Genomic DNA, 19,255 nt, shown 5'->3' on the forward strand with positions numbered 1-19,255 from the left:
TCTTGATGTCAACAACGGAGGCTGATGTTGCGGCTCTAGCTCCCCCTTTCTCTTGATGTCAACAACGGAGGCCACCGAAAGTTTGTTGGCCTCAATTGTTGACTAACAATCTTCACCTCGGTGAAGTTTTCCCAAAAACTGAGCCGACACCAATAACTAGTGAGTCTTCACCCATCTTGCAAACAATGCCCCAAAAGGGGCCACTTAACAAGTGCGAATGCCTCCCAAATTCAAGCAGTGCTTGAACTTGAAGGCCGGGATCGATTTGGTCAACATGTCAGCTGGGTTGTCTGCAGTACCAATCTTTTTCATCGTGATGTTTCTTTCAGCAGTTGCCTCACGAATGAAATGATATCTGACATCAATATGCTTTGTCCTCTCATGATGTGCTGAGTTTTTGCTTAGATGTATTGCGCTCTGATTGTCGCAAAATACAACTGAACTAGCCTCCTGTAGAAGTCCAAGCTCCCTCACGAGATTTCTCAACCAAATGGCCTCTTTTACTGCTTCTGTTGCTGCCATGTATTCTGCCTCTGTAGTGGACAAGGCAACTGTCGACTGTAGAATCGATCTCCAACTAATAGCTGATCCAGAAAGAGTAAAAAGATAACCAGTCAAAGATCTCCTTTTATCGAGATCACCTGCATAGTCAGAATCTACAAAACCAACAACTGAGGTTCCCAAAGTACTGCTATTAAAAACTAAACCCAAATCTGAGGTACCCCTGAGATACCGAAGAATCCACTTCACTGCCTCCCAGTGTGCCTTCCCTGGTTGAGCCATGTATCTGCTCACTACACTGACTGCCTGGGCAATGTCTGGACGAGTGCAAATCATAGCATACATTATGCTACCCACTGCATTGGAGTATGGAACTCGGGACATCTCCTTCTTCTCGTTCTCACTTGTAGGTGAATCTGAAGCCGAGAGCCTAAAGTGAGGAGCCAAAGGAGTCGTAACGGGCTTGGCCTTCTTCATCCCAAAGCGTTCAAGCACCTTTTCAATATAACTCTTCTGTGAGAGATATAAAGTTCCGATATAATGTTCCAGCTTTCCTGTCCCTCCTGATCTCCATACCTAAGATCTTCTTTGCTGCACCAAGATCTTTCATCTCAAACTCATCACTGAGTTGTTTCTTCAAAATAAGAATCTGCGACATGTTCTTAGCAGCAATAAGCATGTCATCGACATATAATAGAAGATAAATAAAAGAATCATCTCCTAGATGCATGTAGTACACACAACTATCATAAGTACTTCTTGAGTACCCATGACTAAGCATAAAATTATCAAACCTCTTGTACCACTGTCTGGGAGATTGCTTCAGGCCGTACAAAGATTTCTTCAATCTGCAAACTTGATCTTCTTTACCTTCTACGAAGTATCCCTCTGGCTGAGACATGTAGATAGTCTCCTCAAGTTCGCCATGTAAAAATGCAGTCTTCACATCAAGCTGCTCAAGCTCCAGATCAAATAGAGCAACCATGGCAAGCAATACACGGATGGAGGTATGCTTCACAACCGGAGAGAACACTTCATCATAGTCAATTCCCTCCTTTTGTCTATAACCCTTAGCCACCAACCGTGCTTTGAATCTAGCATCTTCAACCCCTAGGATCCCTTCTTTCTTTTTGAAAATCCACTTGCATCCAATTGCCCTTTTACCCTTAGGTAATTGCACCAAATCCCAAGTCTGATTCTTGTAGAGTGACTCGAGTTCTTCTGTCATAGCTGTGGCCCAACGTCCAGATTCTCCGCATGAGACAGCTTCAGTAAAGTTTGATGGCTCTTGAATACTCATCTCTTCAGCTGTCGTGAGAGCATACGCCACTAATTCAGCATGTGCATATCTTTGAGGAGGTTTGATCTGTCTCCTCTCTCTGCCAGTGGCTATGGAATAAGGTTCTTCAGTCTCAGCATCATCAGCATCTGAGCCTGAATCATGTTGCTCTTCTACAGCTGTAGGAGCAAATTTTATAGACGACTTTTGAGACGTCTCTCCCTCGAGCTCCACCTGAAGCTCCACCTTATCCATGGTCTTCTCTACATTTCCTGTAGACTCAACAGAAACCTTCCCATGATCAAGCATATATCTTTCATTAAAAGTAACATCTCTACTAATAATGAATTTAGGAGAATCAGGTTCAAGACTCCACAAACGATAGCCTTTAACGCCATCAGCATAACCAATAAATATGCATTTCTTAGCTCTAGGCTCAAGCTTACCCTCTCTAACATGATAGTAAGCGGGACATCCAAATACCTTTAAATTTGAATAGTCATTTGGTTTACCTGACCATACCTCATTTGGAGTCTTGTGTTCAATGGCTGTAGAAGGAGACCGATTCACCAAGTAACAAGCTGTGTTAACAGCTTCAGCCCAGAAGCCTTTATCCAAGCCAGAGTTTGAGAGCATACACCTAGCTCTCTCCATCAACGTTCTATTCATGCGTTCTGCCACCCCGTTTTGCTGAGGAGTGTGCCTGACCGTGCGATGTCGTACGATCCCAGAATTTGAGCAGAACTGATTGAACTCACCACTGCAGAACTCTAAGCCATTATCTGTTCGGAGACGTTTAATCTTCTTTCCAGTTTGATTCTCAACAAGTACTTTCCACTTCTTAAAAGTTTCGAACACCTCGCTTTTACGCCCGAGAAAGTAAACCCAAACTTTCCTGGAAAAATCATCAATAAACGTCAGAAAATAAAGAGCACCACCTTTGGATGGAACCTGAGCAGGTCCCCACAAATCTGAATGGATGTAGTCGAGAGTGCCCTTCGTCGTATGTGAGCCAGTCGAGAAGCTGACCCGAGTTTGCTTCCCAAACACACAATGCTCACAGAAATCCAGTGATGATGTATGATCACCACAGAGTAAGCCACGTTTACTCAAAATAGCCATCCCCTTCTCACTCATGTGGCCTAAGCGCATGTGCCACAACTGAGTAGTGTCTCTATCAGCATCAGAAGACACACCTGCAGAGCCTGTCACCGTACTGCCTTGGAGAACATAAAGACTGTTCACCTTACTACCTTTCATCACAACCAATGAACCCTTAGTAACTCTAAGAGCTCCACCTTCGCCAGTGTAAGAACACCCAATAGAATCCAAAGAACTCAAAGAAATCAAATTTTTCTTTAAGTCCGGGATGTGCCTTACATCAGAATCCAAAGAACTCAAAGAAATTAGATTTTTCTTTAAGTCCGGGATGTGTCTCACATCTGATAAAGTTCTCACTATCCCATCGTGACACCGGATGCGAACTGTACCAATGCCAACTGTCTTGCAAACTGTATTGTTGCCCATCAAAACTGATCCACCACTTATAGATCTGTAAGTAGTGAACCAATCTTTATTTGGACACATATGAAAAGACGCACCTGTATCCAAGATCCATTCTTTATCGGAACGGCCATCCAAGGGACATACTGTAAGAACCGTCTCAGCAACAACGGCAGTATCAGCCTTTGCCGTATTAGCTGAATCTGAGGTTTCACCACGCTGGTTGTCTTTCTTCTTTAGAGCATAGCATTCTGACTTATAATGCCCTTTCTTGTGACAGTAGAAACACTCCACATTTTTCTTGTTTGGGGCTGACCTGGACTTTGAGCGATTTCTGGATTGCCCTTTATCACCCTCTCTGGCCTTCGATCTACCTCTGGCTAGCAAACCATCAGCCTGCCCATCGGTACCTCTCCCATTCAACTTTGTTCTCAACTCAGCAGAGTTCAAAGAGGCCTTCACATCCTCAAGACTTATGGATTCTCTTCCATACAACATAGAGTTAACAAAGTTTTCATAAGAGTTAGGCAATGAACATAACACAATGAGAGCCTGGTCTTCATCATCAAGTTTAAGATCCAGGTTTTTCATATCCATGACAATTTTATTAAATTCATCAAGGTGTTCCTGAATGGGTGTACCTTCCTTCATCTTCAGTGTGTATAGCCGTTGCTTCAGGTATAATCTCGTAGTAAGAGATTTCTTCAAATAGAGACTTTCGAGCTTTGACCACAACCCCGCTGCTGTTTCCTCATCGGCAACTTCACGAAGCACATTGTCGGATAGTGACAATTGCAAGGCGCTGTGAGCTTTTTCGTCCATCTCTTCGATCTCGGCACTAGTCATATCTTCTGGGTATTTCCCGTCGATAGCTTTAACTGTGCCTTCACGTCGCAACAAAGCCTTCATCTTTATCCTCCATAGGCCAAAATTGTTCTGGCCATCAAAGATCGACACCGAGAACTTTACGGAAGCCATTGTAGAGGATTGAAAGCTGTCCTAGAACCGAGAAGCTCTGATACCAGTTTGTAGGATAAATTACCCACTAAACCAGAGAATAGTAGAGACAATCACAAACACAATATTTACGTGGTTCGATCAAATTGATCTACGTCCACGGCAAGAGGGTGTATCACTATATTCAATCTCAACATACAACACTCATACAAAATATTGAGAGCTCACAGATTTCTTGTGTGGCTTTCTCTCTCTTTTTCTCTCAATCACTCTCTGCTGGTTTGGAGTTTTGGAGTGCGTTTTACAGAGGAAGAGAGGGGGGGTTTTATAGCTTCCATGCCCTCTCTTTTGTCAACAAATTCGGCACCTCCCCCTCTCTCTTGATGTCAACAACGGAGGCTGATGTTGCGGCTCTAGCTCCCCCTTTCTCTTGATGTCAACAACGGAGGCCACCGAAAGTTTGTTGGCCTCAATTGTTGACTAACACTGACTATAGGCGACCCTATCATCATCCTCTTCATCCTAACCCATTCATTCGTCGACACATCACTGATGCGATGAGTGAAGGGCCATCCAATGTCGTCCTCCTGGAAAGCAGATACCTCGACCTCGGCTGAGCCTTCGGCAATAGGCTCTTCGGTGGCAAGCTCCCCGACAACCGACTCCTTGCCCTCTCGATGGGCTAACTCGGTTAGTTTCTGAGGCTGGACCTCCGTAGGCTCGAACTCCACCATTTCACCCCCTCGACCTGAGTGGGGGACTCCTCATCCAAAACGATGACACCGACTTGGTCTCCATGAGAAGCTTCAAGGAGAGGAGTGGCGAGGCTTTCACCTTCCTCAACTTCTTGATCAAGGGAAGGTATAGCCACCTCTACCGCGTCCCCCTCCCAAGTTGGCTCGGTACTTCCGGAGGGACCTTCACCACTCACTGTCCACGACCTAAATCTTCTCGAGGCCCTCACTATCCTTAGCTGAAAAGAAACCTAAAATAAGAACTTCTTTCTTGATCTTGGGCCAAGCTAAGTAAGACAAGACAGGATGGGCTCCAAAGACCCAGAAGAACTCCTTCCAGTCTTTATTCAAGTTGGAAGCGTTTGAAACTACTTTGAAGCCACCAAGGTTCTAGAAGTAGTAATGCCCCTCCTTCTTCCGAGTTTTGACGCTGAGAAGATGGCTGAGCATGTGGAGGGATGAGTCGACTTCGACCCGATGGTAGATGACCACGAACCCCACCAACAGGGTGATGAAGTTTAGCTTGATTTGAGAGGGCGATACTCCCAGAGCTTCAAAGACTTGTTTGAGGAAAGGATGAAGAGGGAGACGAAGGCCATACTCTAAATGCCAAAGATACACCGGAGTGATGACTCGTCATGTCATACACAGCCTGAGCCCTCTCCGGCACCGGCAAAGTGAACGTATGTTAATGTTGGATATCATACCGATCATAGTAGGCCTCGAGCTCCGTTGTGCAGAGCTTTGGGCGGAATTTCCTCAAGAGGTTAATTCTCATCTCATTATGACCGGTGGTGGCAGCAGAAGAGGCCATCAGTAGATAGTTGAAAGTTTATCAGAAGTCACTTGATACAGAGTCCTAGGGTTCAAAGTCCAGAAGTCCTAAAATTGGTAATAGGACCCTACGACAGAATTGATATATATAAGTTTGTAGGCAGACACGTGGCGAGATTAGATCGATCAATTTGATTATTAGCAGACGGCTGAGATTGACCTCAGAAGTTAAGCAGAGCACTCAGGAATCGAAGCGCTGCTTTTCGGTTGACACGCCATCTTCATTCTGGAAACGAGGCAACACCGGCACATGTTCTCTAGTAATGTCAGCGCGTCACGCCAATAGCAGCCCATCGCTTTCATCATAAATGCACCTCAGAGATCCCAACCATCGACTATTCAAATTTCACTCGGACTCAGCCAGCTGAGTTCGAATGAAAGGGGCTAGTGTTATATCATACAAAAAACTAAGTGTTAATCCCTAAATGAGGAGCCGACATGTGTCCTAATTTATGCCTAATTAGCCGTATTTAGAAAGGGACGACTCTAGCGGCTTCATCGCTTGACCCTGCTAGGCCGATAACTTACGAGGCCGACGTAAAAGGTGGTACTTGTCGACCTACTCACAAGATCGAGATGAAAAGCATTCTCACTCGACCAACCTTTCAGGTCAACTCCACTCCCCTCTGGCATTTGGACCTTCCAGGCCGATAACTTTCAAGGCCGACTAAAAAGACGGTAATTGTCAACCTCTAGGAAGACAAATCGAAAGTTGGTGCATCCTTGAGCCCCCCTCAAACAGACAATAGCCATCAAATTAAATGCATGATCAAAGTCATCATTTCTCTAGCCCTAAAAGTCTTTATGACTCATCGGACCTCATCAACACTACGAACATTCAATCACCCTCACATAAAATGCTGGGGTGATTCACCCCTCTCCGCAGTCGATACTGTAAAGTAGATGCCGACTAAGCAGCCTAGTTGAACCTGACTGAAATTACCCATCTACCCACTTGGATCTGCTATATAAGGAAGGTGCCGTCTGCTGCATAGGGTAAGCAAACTCTCCCCAAGAAAACTCTTACACTTAAACCCTTCTTCCCCACTCAAGCCGAAAAACCAACTTGATCGTCGGAGGAACCACCGGAGATCCCAACTCTAACCTCTTACGTATTCTTCATATGCAAGATGGGACTATCAGCTCAAGAGAAAGTCGTCTGAAGAAGCTTGAGGACCCTAACATCCATCATAATCTACTAATAAACTCCATGTTAGATAACAACCATCAACACGTACCATACCTCCTCCCCTAAATTTTGCGATAGTAAATTTTAGCTATTTACAAATTACATGTAAGGTTGTCCGGTGAAAAACGCTTGTAATTCAAGGGGACTTTGTGAGACACCCCAGAGTTCAATGGATTAACCCCAGAGTTCAATGGATTATGTGAGATAAATAAAATTTAAGGGGTTATGCACAATTCCCCCAAAGTTCAGGGGAGTTATGTGAAATTAACCCATTTTCTTTCTTCCCCCCCCACCCCCCCCCCCCCCCCCCTCAAAGCTGCCATTTTGTGAAAGAAACATGAATTAATCATCTCCTTCTTTAACCCCCCGCTACCCCCACCCCCCACCCCACTTTTTGCTCTCTTTGTTTCCATTTTTCTCTTCGCTAGAGCCATTTCCGCCAAACTTACCCTTTATGTTTGCTCCCGCTCAATTTTTGTGCATCAGTTAGATCAGCTTCGTCCTCCTTCAAATCCAACATTTTTATGGCTTCCATGCCGTTCATTTCTTCCCTTCAAAGCTTCCTTAATAAAAAACTTTTATTGACTTGGTATGCCCCTCCCAGTCCCAGCCTACATACTCCAATTGGCTTTTATACGCAGTTTTCACATGGTTTGTATCCCTTTCAAATTTATTTGTTTCCTTTTATCAATTTTCTTTCATGTATGTTTTCCTCTTGTCTGATCCATATTTATATTCAATTTCAGCAGATAAGGATCATGAGTTTTTCTTAACAAGCCATGTCCATATCCGTGATTAGTAAGTGAACAAATATATGGTAAAGACTGTTTCCAGTCCATACCCGAGTTGTTTCACCCTAATTGCTACCTAGTATCAAGCAGAGAGGCATTCAAGTATAAAGTATCTATTATTATTAACTTTTCTACATTCAAACAAGTCAATAAAAGTTTTTAAAGAAAATCATGGCACATTACCTCTTTCAGTATGCTCAGGACCTCTTGACCATGATTTGAGAGCAAGAATACATGCTAGAGTGCAAACAAGCCTGTCATAAAGTAGGAAGATGCTAGGCTCTCCCCATGAACCATCTTCATGTTGGTTCTTAAGGATCCAGTCTAGAGTTGTAGGAAAATGTGGTTTGGCTGGATCATCCTTTGATGGAATTCGAGCAACCCATGCAGTGTCATAAGCTGAGGGGCTTATCTCTCCATCATTCATTGATCTGAATATAGCCTTAATTTGCATAACCAATGTTTCAATCCTTTCTTCATCACTTACCTGTCCAATTAAAGTTACATTCGGCTTTTTAAAGTTACGCTGAGCTGATGTAGTGGACTATGGATCCAGAGTTTATAGTTATCAATTCTTCCCTATTCTCTAGTTAAAATTATGTTGCCAGTGAATTACATTATTGTTTCCTGAAAGTTGTAATCGCTGATAACACTAAATAAATAATGTGCAGACTGAGGATTACTTGATAATCTTGTTGACATATTGTGAGGGTTCAATGTATAATAAAGCACAACCCTTTTGAACTGGAAATATCATTGGCTCGAAATTGGATATCAAAAGGGTCTGATCTTTACGATATTTTTGATAGCCAGTCTTTGAAATGTACACTGTTATTTAGATGTCAAATTTCTGTTTATCAAAAACTTTCTTCAGTGACTTTCTATGATAACCATGGTCTTTTTCTTTTATTTTCTTTTTAAGAAGTTGATTGTTCCTCTAGCATACCAGAATCGAATTGTTCCTGTCTCCAGAATCTTTTGTTGGATCGTCCTGAAATGCTCCATAAACTCTAGAAAAAAATTTACCTGCAACAATGCACTAACTCTTTAAAGTAACCATACAGAAATAATCACCAATAAGGTACACACAGTTCAAGCATTCTTTCTTTTAAATGTTTAGCTTGTGACTGCATATATTTTTTCGTAAAACTCACGCATCATATTGCATCATTCTTATTTATAAATATTAGTCATTTAGAAGTTCTCTTGAAACTCTTTTACTCTATGATTTTGCAAATAGAATCCAAACAAATAACTTTAAACGAAAGTTTACGGACAAAAGAATTCATATGAAGAATGGCCATAAAATGAGGAGTAATATACATTTGTGCATGTGTGTAGTTCTGTGCGCACGTGTGCATGCGCATGCATGCGGGTGTGGGTCTTTGGCAGTGTGGGTCAATGAGAGTGCGGGTAGGGGACGGAGCGTGTGTGCATGTGTGTTTCATGTGCATATGTATGCATGTGCGAAGCGCGCATTGGTATGTGTGTGTGGGCACACATGTGTGTGTGCGCGCGCGTGTGTGCGCTTTAGAGTGCACAAGAGTGTCGCGTGTGCATGCATGAATGTGTGTGTGTTCACGCTTAGGCATGTGTGCGTGCCTGGATGTGTGTGTACATGTGTGGGCGTGCACCTTCATTTCGATAAGTGTTCGTCACACTTATTTCGATAAGGATACACCTTCAGAAATAATCATGCCCTGCAAATGCACAGATGCTATTGTCTATACTATGAGACATTATTTTCCTCATTATCATGGGAAATTTTTTTTCATATGCTATAAAAATTTATAAATATTTTAGAATACGCAGTGAGAATTTATAGATAAGAATCATCTAAGGCAAGGGTGGCGTGGCCTTGAGATCCTGATAGTTGTTGCAAGTCAAGAAATTTGGTGGACAGCTTGTGGAGTGTCCATGGAGAGCACTTTATGGTATGAAATCATATAATCCTTTACAATTGGCTAGAAAGTGTGTTGAGTTATATGTCCTCTGAGTTATGATCTTTTCTGAGTTGAATAAACAAAGCTCGTTACTTGAAAATGGAAGGTTGAATCTTTTCACCATAGACAAACTAAGCTCCACTACTTGCACTTATTTATTTTGGGTACAATGCTGCAAAAGAAGGAAAATTTGTTCAAAAATGTGGAAGTAGCACCTTGCCGCTCCATTAAGGCCAAAAAGCACTTTCGAGATGAGAGTGGGCTTAAAGCTAACAAGGCTGCCTTAAAACGGTCCAAAGCGGCCAAAAGCGGCATAAAATAGGCCAAAAATGACTGAAGCACTAGAATTAAGCAGTTGGACAGCTTTAATTTTTTTTCTCCCCAATGTTTGCGTGGATTTTCTTCTTTCTCCTAAAGGGTTTCTACTTTAAGTTTAGAGAAACTTGGAGAAATGTAATGATGATTAAATTTAATGGATGTGTTTTCTTCTCTTTGATAATTTACTTTAAGTCAATTAACTTGCTAACTTTTTATGATGTGCATATCAAATTATTTGTTATTTTATCATATTGTAATGTGTGTATTATTTAACAATATTTTGTGAATTAATCTAAGTATTATCATATATCTTTCATGATTAGGATCTATATAAATTATCGTAGATGCATTTTTAGATTTGTTTCCTCAAATTTTTTCTTGTTTTATAATTTTTCAGACCTTTTCCCCTATTTTTTCTTATTTTTAAATTTTTTTCTAATTTAACTTTTTAAATTAAATAAATTTTACTTGACCCCCTCCCCACCCCGCATCCCGCTTAAACCCAAAAAAACGGTAAGCAACACTATTCTGGTGTTTGGACAAACCCGGGACCTAATAGAGCAGAGTCTCGGTGAATAGTAGAGTAGAAATAAAAATGAACACACAGATTTACGTGAAAACCCCCTAAATGAATTTGGGGTAAAAACCACGGGCAATGATATAAGAATCCACTATGCAAAAAAACTTAGGAGTTACAATCTCTCTTTTACAAGGAGAAACTCTCTCTAATTTTTCTCTCTCACTCTTCAATATGAGGAGTTGCTTCTGGGATGGATTTATTTTGAAAAGTTTTGGGCCTATTTATAGGCAGCTGAAATCACTATGCACTAATTTTATAATACTATTTTACTATGCACTTTTCCTCATTTCAAAGTATGTGGCTGCTTTCAGTGTGAATTATTTAGCAAGGCCCACTCACTTTTTTATTTTTCAAGATTTTCAGCTGACAATCTCCCACTTGAAGATTTGATTGAGTATCAATCATATCTTCACACCATTTTTTTCTATCTTTCCATCTTCATGTTGCTCACGTCTTTGACAAACCACAAGAGGATCGACACCAAATAAATTTGTCAGTATTAACTGCTTTTGTCAAAAAAACTTCTAGGATATCTTTGGTGTGAATTTTCTGCATATCCACTGTTCCTTCTTCCACTTTCTCACGAACGAAGTGGTACTGAACTCGAATGTGATTTGTCTTTGAATGGAAAGGTGGATTTCTTGCTAAATGCAAAGCACTCTGACTGCCACAAAATAAAGAAATCTTCTTTTATTCATGCCCGAGTTCCTCTAGTACCATCTTCAGCCATATCGCCTCTTTACTAGCTTGTGTAGATGCTACATATTCTGCTTTTGTTATTGAAGTAGCCACAACTGACTGCAGTTTTAAAATCCAGCTTACAGCTCTGCTAGCAAGTGCAAATACATAGCTTGTGATGGATTTGTTATTATCACGATCACCTGCATAATCAGAATCAACATATCCATTGATAATAAAATCTGATCCCCCCCATAACATAATGCAACAATTGAAGTTCCCTTAATGTATCTTAGGACCCTCTTTACAGCATTCCAATGATCTTTATCAGGATTCGCCATGTATCGACTAACCACTTCCACTGCTTGTGCAATGTCTGGTCTTGTACAAATCATAGCGAGCATTAAGCTTCCCACTGCTTATGCATACAGTACTCGAGACATTTACATCATCTCTTCTTCATTGCTAGGACTCATACTGGAGGATAACTTGTAATTAACAAGAAGTAGTGTAGAAATTGACTTACAATCTTGCATGTTAAAGCATCGCAAGATTTTCTTCAAATAATTCTTCTGAGAAAGTCAAATCTTCCTATTAATTCGATCTTGATAAATTTGCATCCCTACAATCTTGTTTGCAGATCCTAAATCCTTTATTTCAAATTCCCTAGCCAACTGTGCCTTTAATTCTTTGATATTATTTTTATTGGGGCCTGTAACCAACATGTCATCAACATACAATAATAAGATAACAAAGTTATTTTCACCAAACCTCTTGAATTATACACAATGGTCTGAATTAAGTCTATTGTATTCAAGGCTCACGATGAATGAATCAAATTTCTTGTACCAACACCTCGGCATCTACTTTAGATCGTATAGAGATTTGTTCAATCTGCAAACTAAGTTCTCATTTCCTTTTTTTCAAAACCTTCGAGTTGGAGCATGTAAATTTCTTCTTTAAGATCTCCATGAAGAAATGTTGTTTTCACATCTAGCTGCTCTAGATGTAAGTCAAATATAGCGCTCATAGCCGAGACTATTCGGACTGTTGTAAGTCGAAATACAGGAAAAATATTTTATTAAAGTTAATACCTTCTTTTTTAGTATATCATTTTACCACCAATCTATCACGATATCGCTCCATTTGATCATCGTCATTTCGCTTTGATCTTATATACCCATCTATTTTCAATGTTCTTTCTTCCTTGTAGTAGTGATACAAGTACCCAAGTCTTATTCTTATGGAGAGCTTCAATTTCTTCCTGCATTGTTGTCATCCACAAAGATGCATCTGTGTTATTTATACCTTCATGAAAAGTTGATGGCTTTCCATCCTCTGTTAGAAGACAATATGCAACATTACTCTCCGTAATATACTCCAAGTGCCAAGTCGGTGGTCTTCTCTCACGAGTTGACATTCGAACTTCTGGAGCCTCGAACTCGATTGGTTCTTGTACATCATGCTCCGGTGTTGCTTCAGAAGAATTTGGATTATTTTCTACCTGAACAGCTACAGTCTCTGAGTCCTTCCTTGAACTGCTTTCTTTTTCTTTACTTTATAGTTGATTCTCTACAAAGATAATATCTCTGCTGATGATAACCTTGCGGGCAGTGGCATGCCACAAGTGATACCCCTTTACTCCGTCAGCATACCCCAAAAATATGTATTTTTTGGATTTTGAATCTAGCTTTGTAATTTCTTGGGCATTGTACATTACATAAACTGTACTTTCAAATATATGGAGGTTGGAATAATCAGCTGGCTTGCTAGTCCACATCTCCATCAGTGTCTTTGACTATATTGTAGTTGATGGAGATCGATTCACCACATAACAGGAGGTTTTTATTGCTTCCGCCCAAAAGACTTTATCCAAATTTGCAGTTACCAACATAACTCTTGTTCTTTTCAACAAAGTTATGTTCATCCGCTCCGTCACTCCATTTTGTTGAGAAGTATAAGCAGTATTGAATTGTCTTTTGATGCATTCTTACTTGCAGAATGTAAGAAATTCACCTTCTGTGTATTCTCCTCCATTATCTGACCTCAAGTACTTGATCTTCTTTTTAGATTCAAGCTCGACTCACACTTAGTAGGCTTTAAAGATTAAGAAGACATCCGCCTTCTTCTTGATAGGATACATCCAACATCTCCTGGAATAATCATCAATGAATTACTCAAAATACTTTGCTCTTTCCATGGATGTAACTGGTGCTTGCCATATATTAGAATGAACCAGTTCTAGAATAACCTTGCTTCTAGAACTCGATATGTTGAACTTTAGTTGATGTTGTTTACTTGTAACACAATGCTCGCAGAAGGGAAGAGCTACTGAATTAAGTCCATGAAGCAGCTTCTGATCGGAGAGAATCTTCAAGCATCGTTCTGACATGTGGCCTAGTTTGCGATGTCACATCATGGTTTGTTCTTCTCCATGGCTAGTTGATGCCACACATGAATCAGCTTACTGTAGGGTTTTTTCCTTAATTCTGTATAGATTTGTAACTATCTTTTCTCTTTTTATCACAACAAACGCCCCACTAACAATCTTCACGATCTCATTTTCTATATGGGTCTTGCGCCCGAGATCATCTAATTATCCTAAAGATAATAGATTCTTCTTTAAGCCCTTCACATGTTGTACATCTTGAATGATGCGTATTGTATCATCAAACATTTTGATTTTGATAGTATCAATACCAAAAATCTCCAAGGCATGATCGTTGCCCATGAATACAGATTCTCCTGAGATATGTTCATATTTATGAAACCATTCTTTCCGAGAGGTTATGTGCTAGGAGGCTGCTGAATCTAAAAGCCAGACATCAGCAAACCTCATTCTTCCTTCATCAACAATGGTTGCTCCACTGTATAGAATTTCACCATCATCTGATGTGCTGACAATGCATCCTTGAAATGCTAATGGCTCTGAATACTTTTTATCACCACTCTTCTTATTGTGCCAACACTCCAATTTCACATGCCCTCTTTTGCCACAGTTGTAGCATTTGATATTCTTCTTACTTCGTGATTTTGATCTACTATGGGTATGACTCCCACTGGAGCCACGTTCCGTTGATCTTCCTCTCGTCACCGATAAGGCATCTGCTTGTTGCGAACTTGTCTGTATATCTTCCTTGTTCTTATGCCGATTTTCTTCCTCTAGAATAGCGGTTGCAACGTCGTCGAAGACTAGATTGTTCGTGAGGATGTTGTTTGTTCGGTTGATGATGAGTTGATCACACAAGTCAAGTAGACTCTGAAGTAGAAGTTCTATACGTTTATTCACACCGATTGCATGCCCTAACGTTGTGAGTTGGGAGAACAGTGTGTTTAGGGTGTTAATGTGGTCCGTCATTGATGTAGATTCCACCATCCTTAGAGTATAAAGTCTTCTTTTTAAGAAGATTTCATTGTGCAGGGATTTTGCCTCGTATAGCTTTGCTAAAGTATCGCAGATCTCCTTTGTTGTCTTCTTCTCCTCTATACTTGACAGCACCCCGTCTGTTATTGCCAGATAGAGATTTGCAATAGCATTCTCATCTATCTCGTTCTACTTCTTATCATCTGTGATGTCATCCGGCCTTGCACCGATGGCCGCTAGACAATTATCTTTTCTCAATATAGGTTTTATCTTCAACTTCCACGGTGATAAATTACTCCCGTTGAATTTCTCGATCTCGAACTTCGTCGTCATTGCTTCTACCATGAATAGTAACTTCTTACTATTTTATGTGAATAGTAACTATATTTATGAATAGTAATCGTATCCGTGAATAGTGTCGTACTTATGAACAGTGTCGTACTCGTAAATAGTATTGTCTCCTTCAAAGGGTAAATGATAATCTAACTTATTTTCTGATGTGGGGGATCCACCATTGGTGGCAGCCACAGAGCATATGATAAGTAGATACACTCACCCTAAGCCAACCTCTGATACCACTTGTTGGGACAAATCCGGGGCTCAATAGAGCAGGGTTTCGGCGAATAGTAGAGTAGAAATAAAAATGAACACATAGATTTACGTGAAAAACCCCCTAAATGAATTTAGGGTAAAAACCACGGGTAATGATAGAAGAATCCACTATGAAAAAAACTTAGGAATTATAATCTCTTTTTTAAGGAAAAACTCTCTATTTTTTCTCTATCACTCTTCTATACGAGGAGTTGTTTCTGTGATGGATTTTTCTTGAAGAGTTTTGGGCCTATTTATAGGCAGCTGAAATCACTATGCATTAATTTTATAATATTATTTTATTGTATATTTTTTCTCAATTCAAAATATGTGACTGCTTTAGGTGCGAATTATTTAGCGGGGTCCACTCACTTTTTCCTTTTTCAAGATTTTCGGTTGACATCTGGTTTGCTTCGCTTTTCATAACTTTGTCTGGATAAATCATTATTCATTATGTAATTATGGGGAAGATGAAAGACAAAGTCGATATACTTACTAGGTGCTTGGAAGTCTAGAATTACTGATAATACCCTGACCACTAGAAAGCCTACGAGGGACACAAGCTAGTGCTGAGAGTCAAAAATAAATACCACGCACCTTGTTTAGCACAAAAAAGAATCAATACGCTACAGAAATTGTGGTATCGCGGCCAACTCCAATAGACCCACATCAACTATTAGTAGATGAAATGATGGATATAATTAATGACGAGTCATGAGACCCAAAGTAAAAGTTAACTAGTCAATTTTAACAGCGAGCTGAGCCAAACAACATGTTATACTTAATGGATCTCACGGGTAACATCGCTCCAATAGGCCCGCAGCGCGTGGCAAATGGTATCATTGCAGCGGACCGGAAGCGTGACAAATGGAGTAATTGTTACCCGTTTCACCAAGTAGATAATGACAAAACAGCCTGATAAATCTTAAACTAATAAATCAGAAAGCAAACCTCTCCATTAACAGCTTTAAGGGTTATAGTGATGCAAATTTAAAAATAAAATACAATCAAAGGACAACATAGACAAGTACGTGATTGAATTCCCCAAAATGAAACTTTCGCGAGTTATTAAAAACTTGACTCACCCAAGCCAATATGTCATCGTACTTACCTAAGGGCCTTAATCTTAACGACTGTTCATTTTTCACGTAGCGTCCTTTTTGGCGGAAGCTTAGGATGCCATTGCGCTGATCCAACGGAGCCCTTGAGCGTGGGACCGAAGAAACGGAAGGAAGAAGAGAGATGCTCTCCATAATCAAGGAGCCTTTTTTCTTCTTTGCCCACCTATATAGCTAACAAGTCGAGATGGCGTGATGTAGGCTGATCGGCTCATAAGTCAATAACCATTTTAAAGCCGTATAAACGCACGGGTGGTTGTGAAGTCCAACCGTAGACTTCCATGTGTCTCGGTGCACCGTGGCCAGCATTAACACGTCATCTGAGAAATCCAATCGCGGACTTTCGTGTGTCCTCCTGGCTTTTCTCAAACAGTGTATTAATATGAAAATCTAATCTTATAATCAAGTTCAAGGGGATCGTGATTTGTTCCGTCTGCATTAGCAGAAGAACGGGGAGTTGGTGTTTAACTTATGGCATGAATTTAACAAACGGGTGTTTTACGTCTCCTAAACGGTTGGAACCGTTTGGGAGGGGGTTTTCCCAAACGGTTCCAACCGTTTGGACAGACCAGTTTTGTACTAGTGCAATTTATTTTCTAACCGTATATATATATATATATATAAGATCAATATGAAAACCTAATGTTTTTTTTTTAATTCAAGGCAACGAACATACATGATGTATACACTGTTATGAAGCCCATATTTTGGCGGTGCTTCCTTTGTGACTTCAGTGTAATATGAATTACACATAGAGAACTTTTCGTTTAATCATGATCATTTAATGAAAAAAAAAACTCTAACTGCAGAGTTTGGACTCTTTGGTTGGATGAAAATGGAGTTACAAATGTAAAGTGAACAATCGGATGCGTAAATATATTGCTTGTCTTACATCTTCGTAATTGGGAATATAAATGAACTTCTACTTTGTAGAGTAACAACTTGCGACAAATGCTTGGATTTACTACTTCTTCTTAGGCTTTACTATCAACACCACTCCTCTTAGAATTGACTCCGTCTCTCACCACACACTTCTCTCGATGTCCTTGTATATTACGATGTGATCTCACAAATTAAGCACAAGTACAAGGTTTTGTTCTCTACAATGGACGAGAACTCACTGTAAGCTCACTCTCAATGATACTCACCACAACCCAAATTATACTCAATGTGAGAATACTAAAGCTCAAGGGATACGTGTGTAAACAATGAGAAAAATAAAATGCAAACTCAATATAAAATCTAGCTTAATAAAATTGATAAATAACAACAAATATATATAAAGCTAGAGATGAGTTTAGCATAAACTTCTCAGAAACTCAAGAGAGAGAGAGATGAGATTGAAGCCCAAACACGAAAAGAATAATCTCATCCTCTTGTGAAAACTTCTTCACAAAACAAACTTAAAAACTCTTGTAAACTCTTAAACAAACTTGCCCAAAACTTGATTAAAACTCTTTCTTGAGTTATTTCAGAAGTAAGAGGGAATGGAGTATATATAGGTTCACAAAACAACCCCAAAACCAAGAAGAAACCAAGGAAAAAGACAAAATCCCAAAATTTGTGCAAGGCTAGAAGTATAGCCGTTACAGGTTAGTAGTCGACTGATACTGTTCATTCGTCGACTGATGAGCTAACCGTTGGAGTCAGCTCACACCTCATCGATCGACTGATGAACTCATCAGTCGACTGATGACCTGCATCTGTCGACTGATGGTTCATCAGTCGGCTGAGCAAAGCCAAAACGTTTATTCCAGCCACTTTTATCAGTTGACTGATATTGTTTATCAGTCAACTGATAACGTGCACATGGCATATAATGAACAGTAAAAATAAACTTTGAACCCCGTTTAAAAATAGTAAATAAATTCTAAAATTATAAAACTTTGGAAAATATTTATAAACATGAATATAAACATGTTTCAAAAAGAAATTTTCAAATTGCACTTCCTAAATGTGAAAACTCATCATTTTGTAAAATAGTCCAAAACATGAAAATTCAATACACTTGAAAACAAACTTGCATATTCATTTTGAATGGATTAATGGACTTAGGAAAAGATGTAACATGATGTAATCGAGTATTTAATCCATAAATACCTAATTTTATAAATAAACATGATTTCATTAATTTTAAACTTGTTAATTAATGAAATCATTTTAAGCACATATAAACATGAAACAAATATGTCTGTATGTAATTATATTCATGTGTTTCATATTTATATAGCTAAACACATTATTTTCCAAAACAAAATTGATAAATAGAAAACTAGTATATATGTATATGTATATAACTATTATTTTTATATTTATACGATTTAAACTCAAAAGCTATAAAATGAAAATATGTATGTGTGTATGTAGGCAATAAATATTGTCTTTATCCCTATCAGAGAAGTTCAGAACAAGACTGCTAAAATCTCATCCGAAAGAGCAAAAAGGGGGGAAACGCTGATATCTCTCAAACCGTAAGGAATTTGGCGAAACGAAGGCGTAAAACCCCCTTTGGAGGTTTAGTTGGCTCCGTCTCGTCGAGATAGTCGATTTTCTTATATAATTCGTCAAATTCCGACTTACGGTTTGAAAGTTATGGCCTATTCTTCGAAGCATGTTCAGTAGCTCGCCTAAAGGCTGAAGCTCGCCTGTAAAGGCTGAAGCTCGCCTGCAAGGAAGTCCGTCTGCAAGGATAGAGCTCGCCTAAAGCATTGAAGCTCGCCTGAATGAGATTTGCCTGCACAGCTCACCTGCACAGCTTCGCCTGCACAGCCTCGCCTGCACAGGCTCGCCTGCACATTGAACCAGGCTCACCTAAAAGCTTGAAGCTCGCCTGAAGACTGAAACTCGCCTGCTTGACCCAGGCTCACCTGAAGGC

The 19,255-nt window shown here is 39.9% G+C and overlaps 1 protein-coding gene across 1 annotated transcript in view; it reads right to left on the reverse strand.

Moving 5' to 3' along the window:
• The window catches only part of LOC109841622 (bifunctional levopimaradiene synthase, chloroplastic-like), a 38,818-nt gene extending 22,303 nt beyond the window's left edge, over positions 1-16,515 (reverse strand). The window contains exons 1-3 of the mRNA XM_020410575.1: positions 16,374-16,515; positions 8,735-8,814; positions 7,972-8,275 (exon numbers count right to left, since the gene is read on the reverse strand). Of these exons, the coding sequence (XP_020266164.1) occupies positions 7,972-8,275; positions 8,735-8,814; positions 16,374-16,515 (526 nt within the window). The remainder of the gene's footprint in view (positions 1-7,971; positions 8,276-8,734; positions 8,815-16,373) is intronic.

Source organism: Asparagus officinalis, chromosome 5, assembly GCF_001876935.1.
Source record: "Asparagus officinalis chromosome 5, Aspof.V1, whole genome shotgun sequence".
In the NCBI taxonomy this organism is placed as follows: Eukaryota; Viridiplantae; Streptophyta; class Magnoliopsida; order Asparagales; family Asparagaceae; genus Asparagus; species Asparagus officinalis.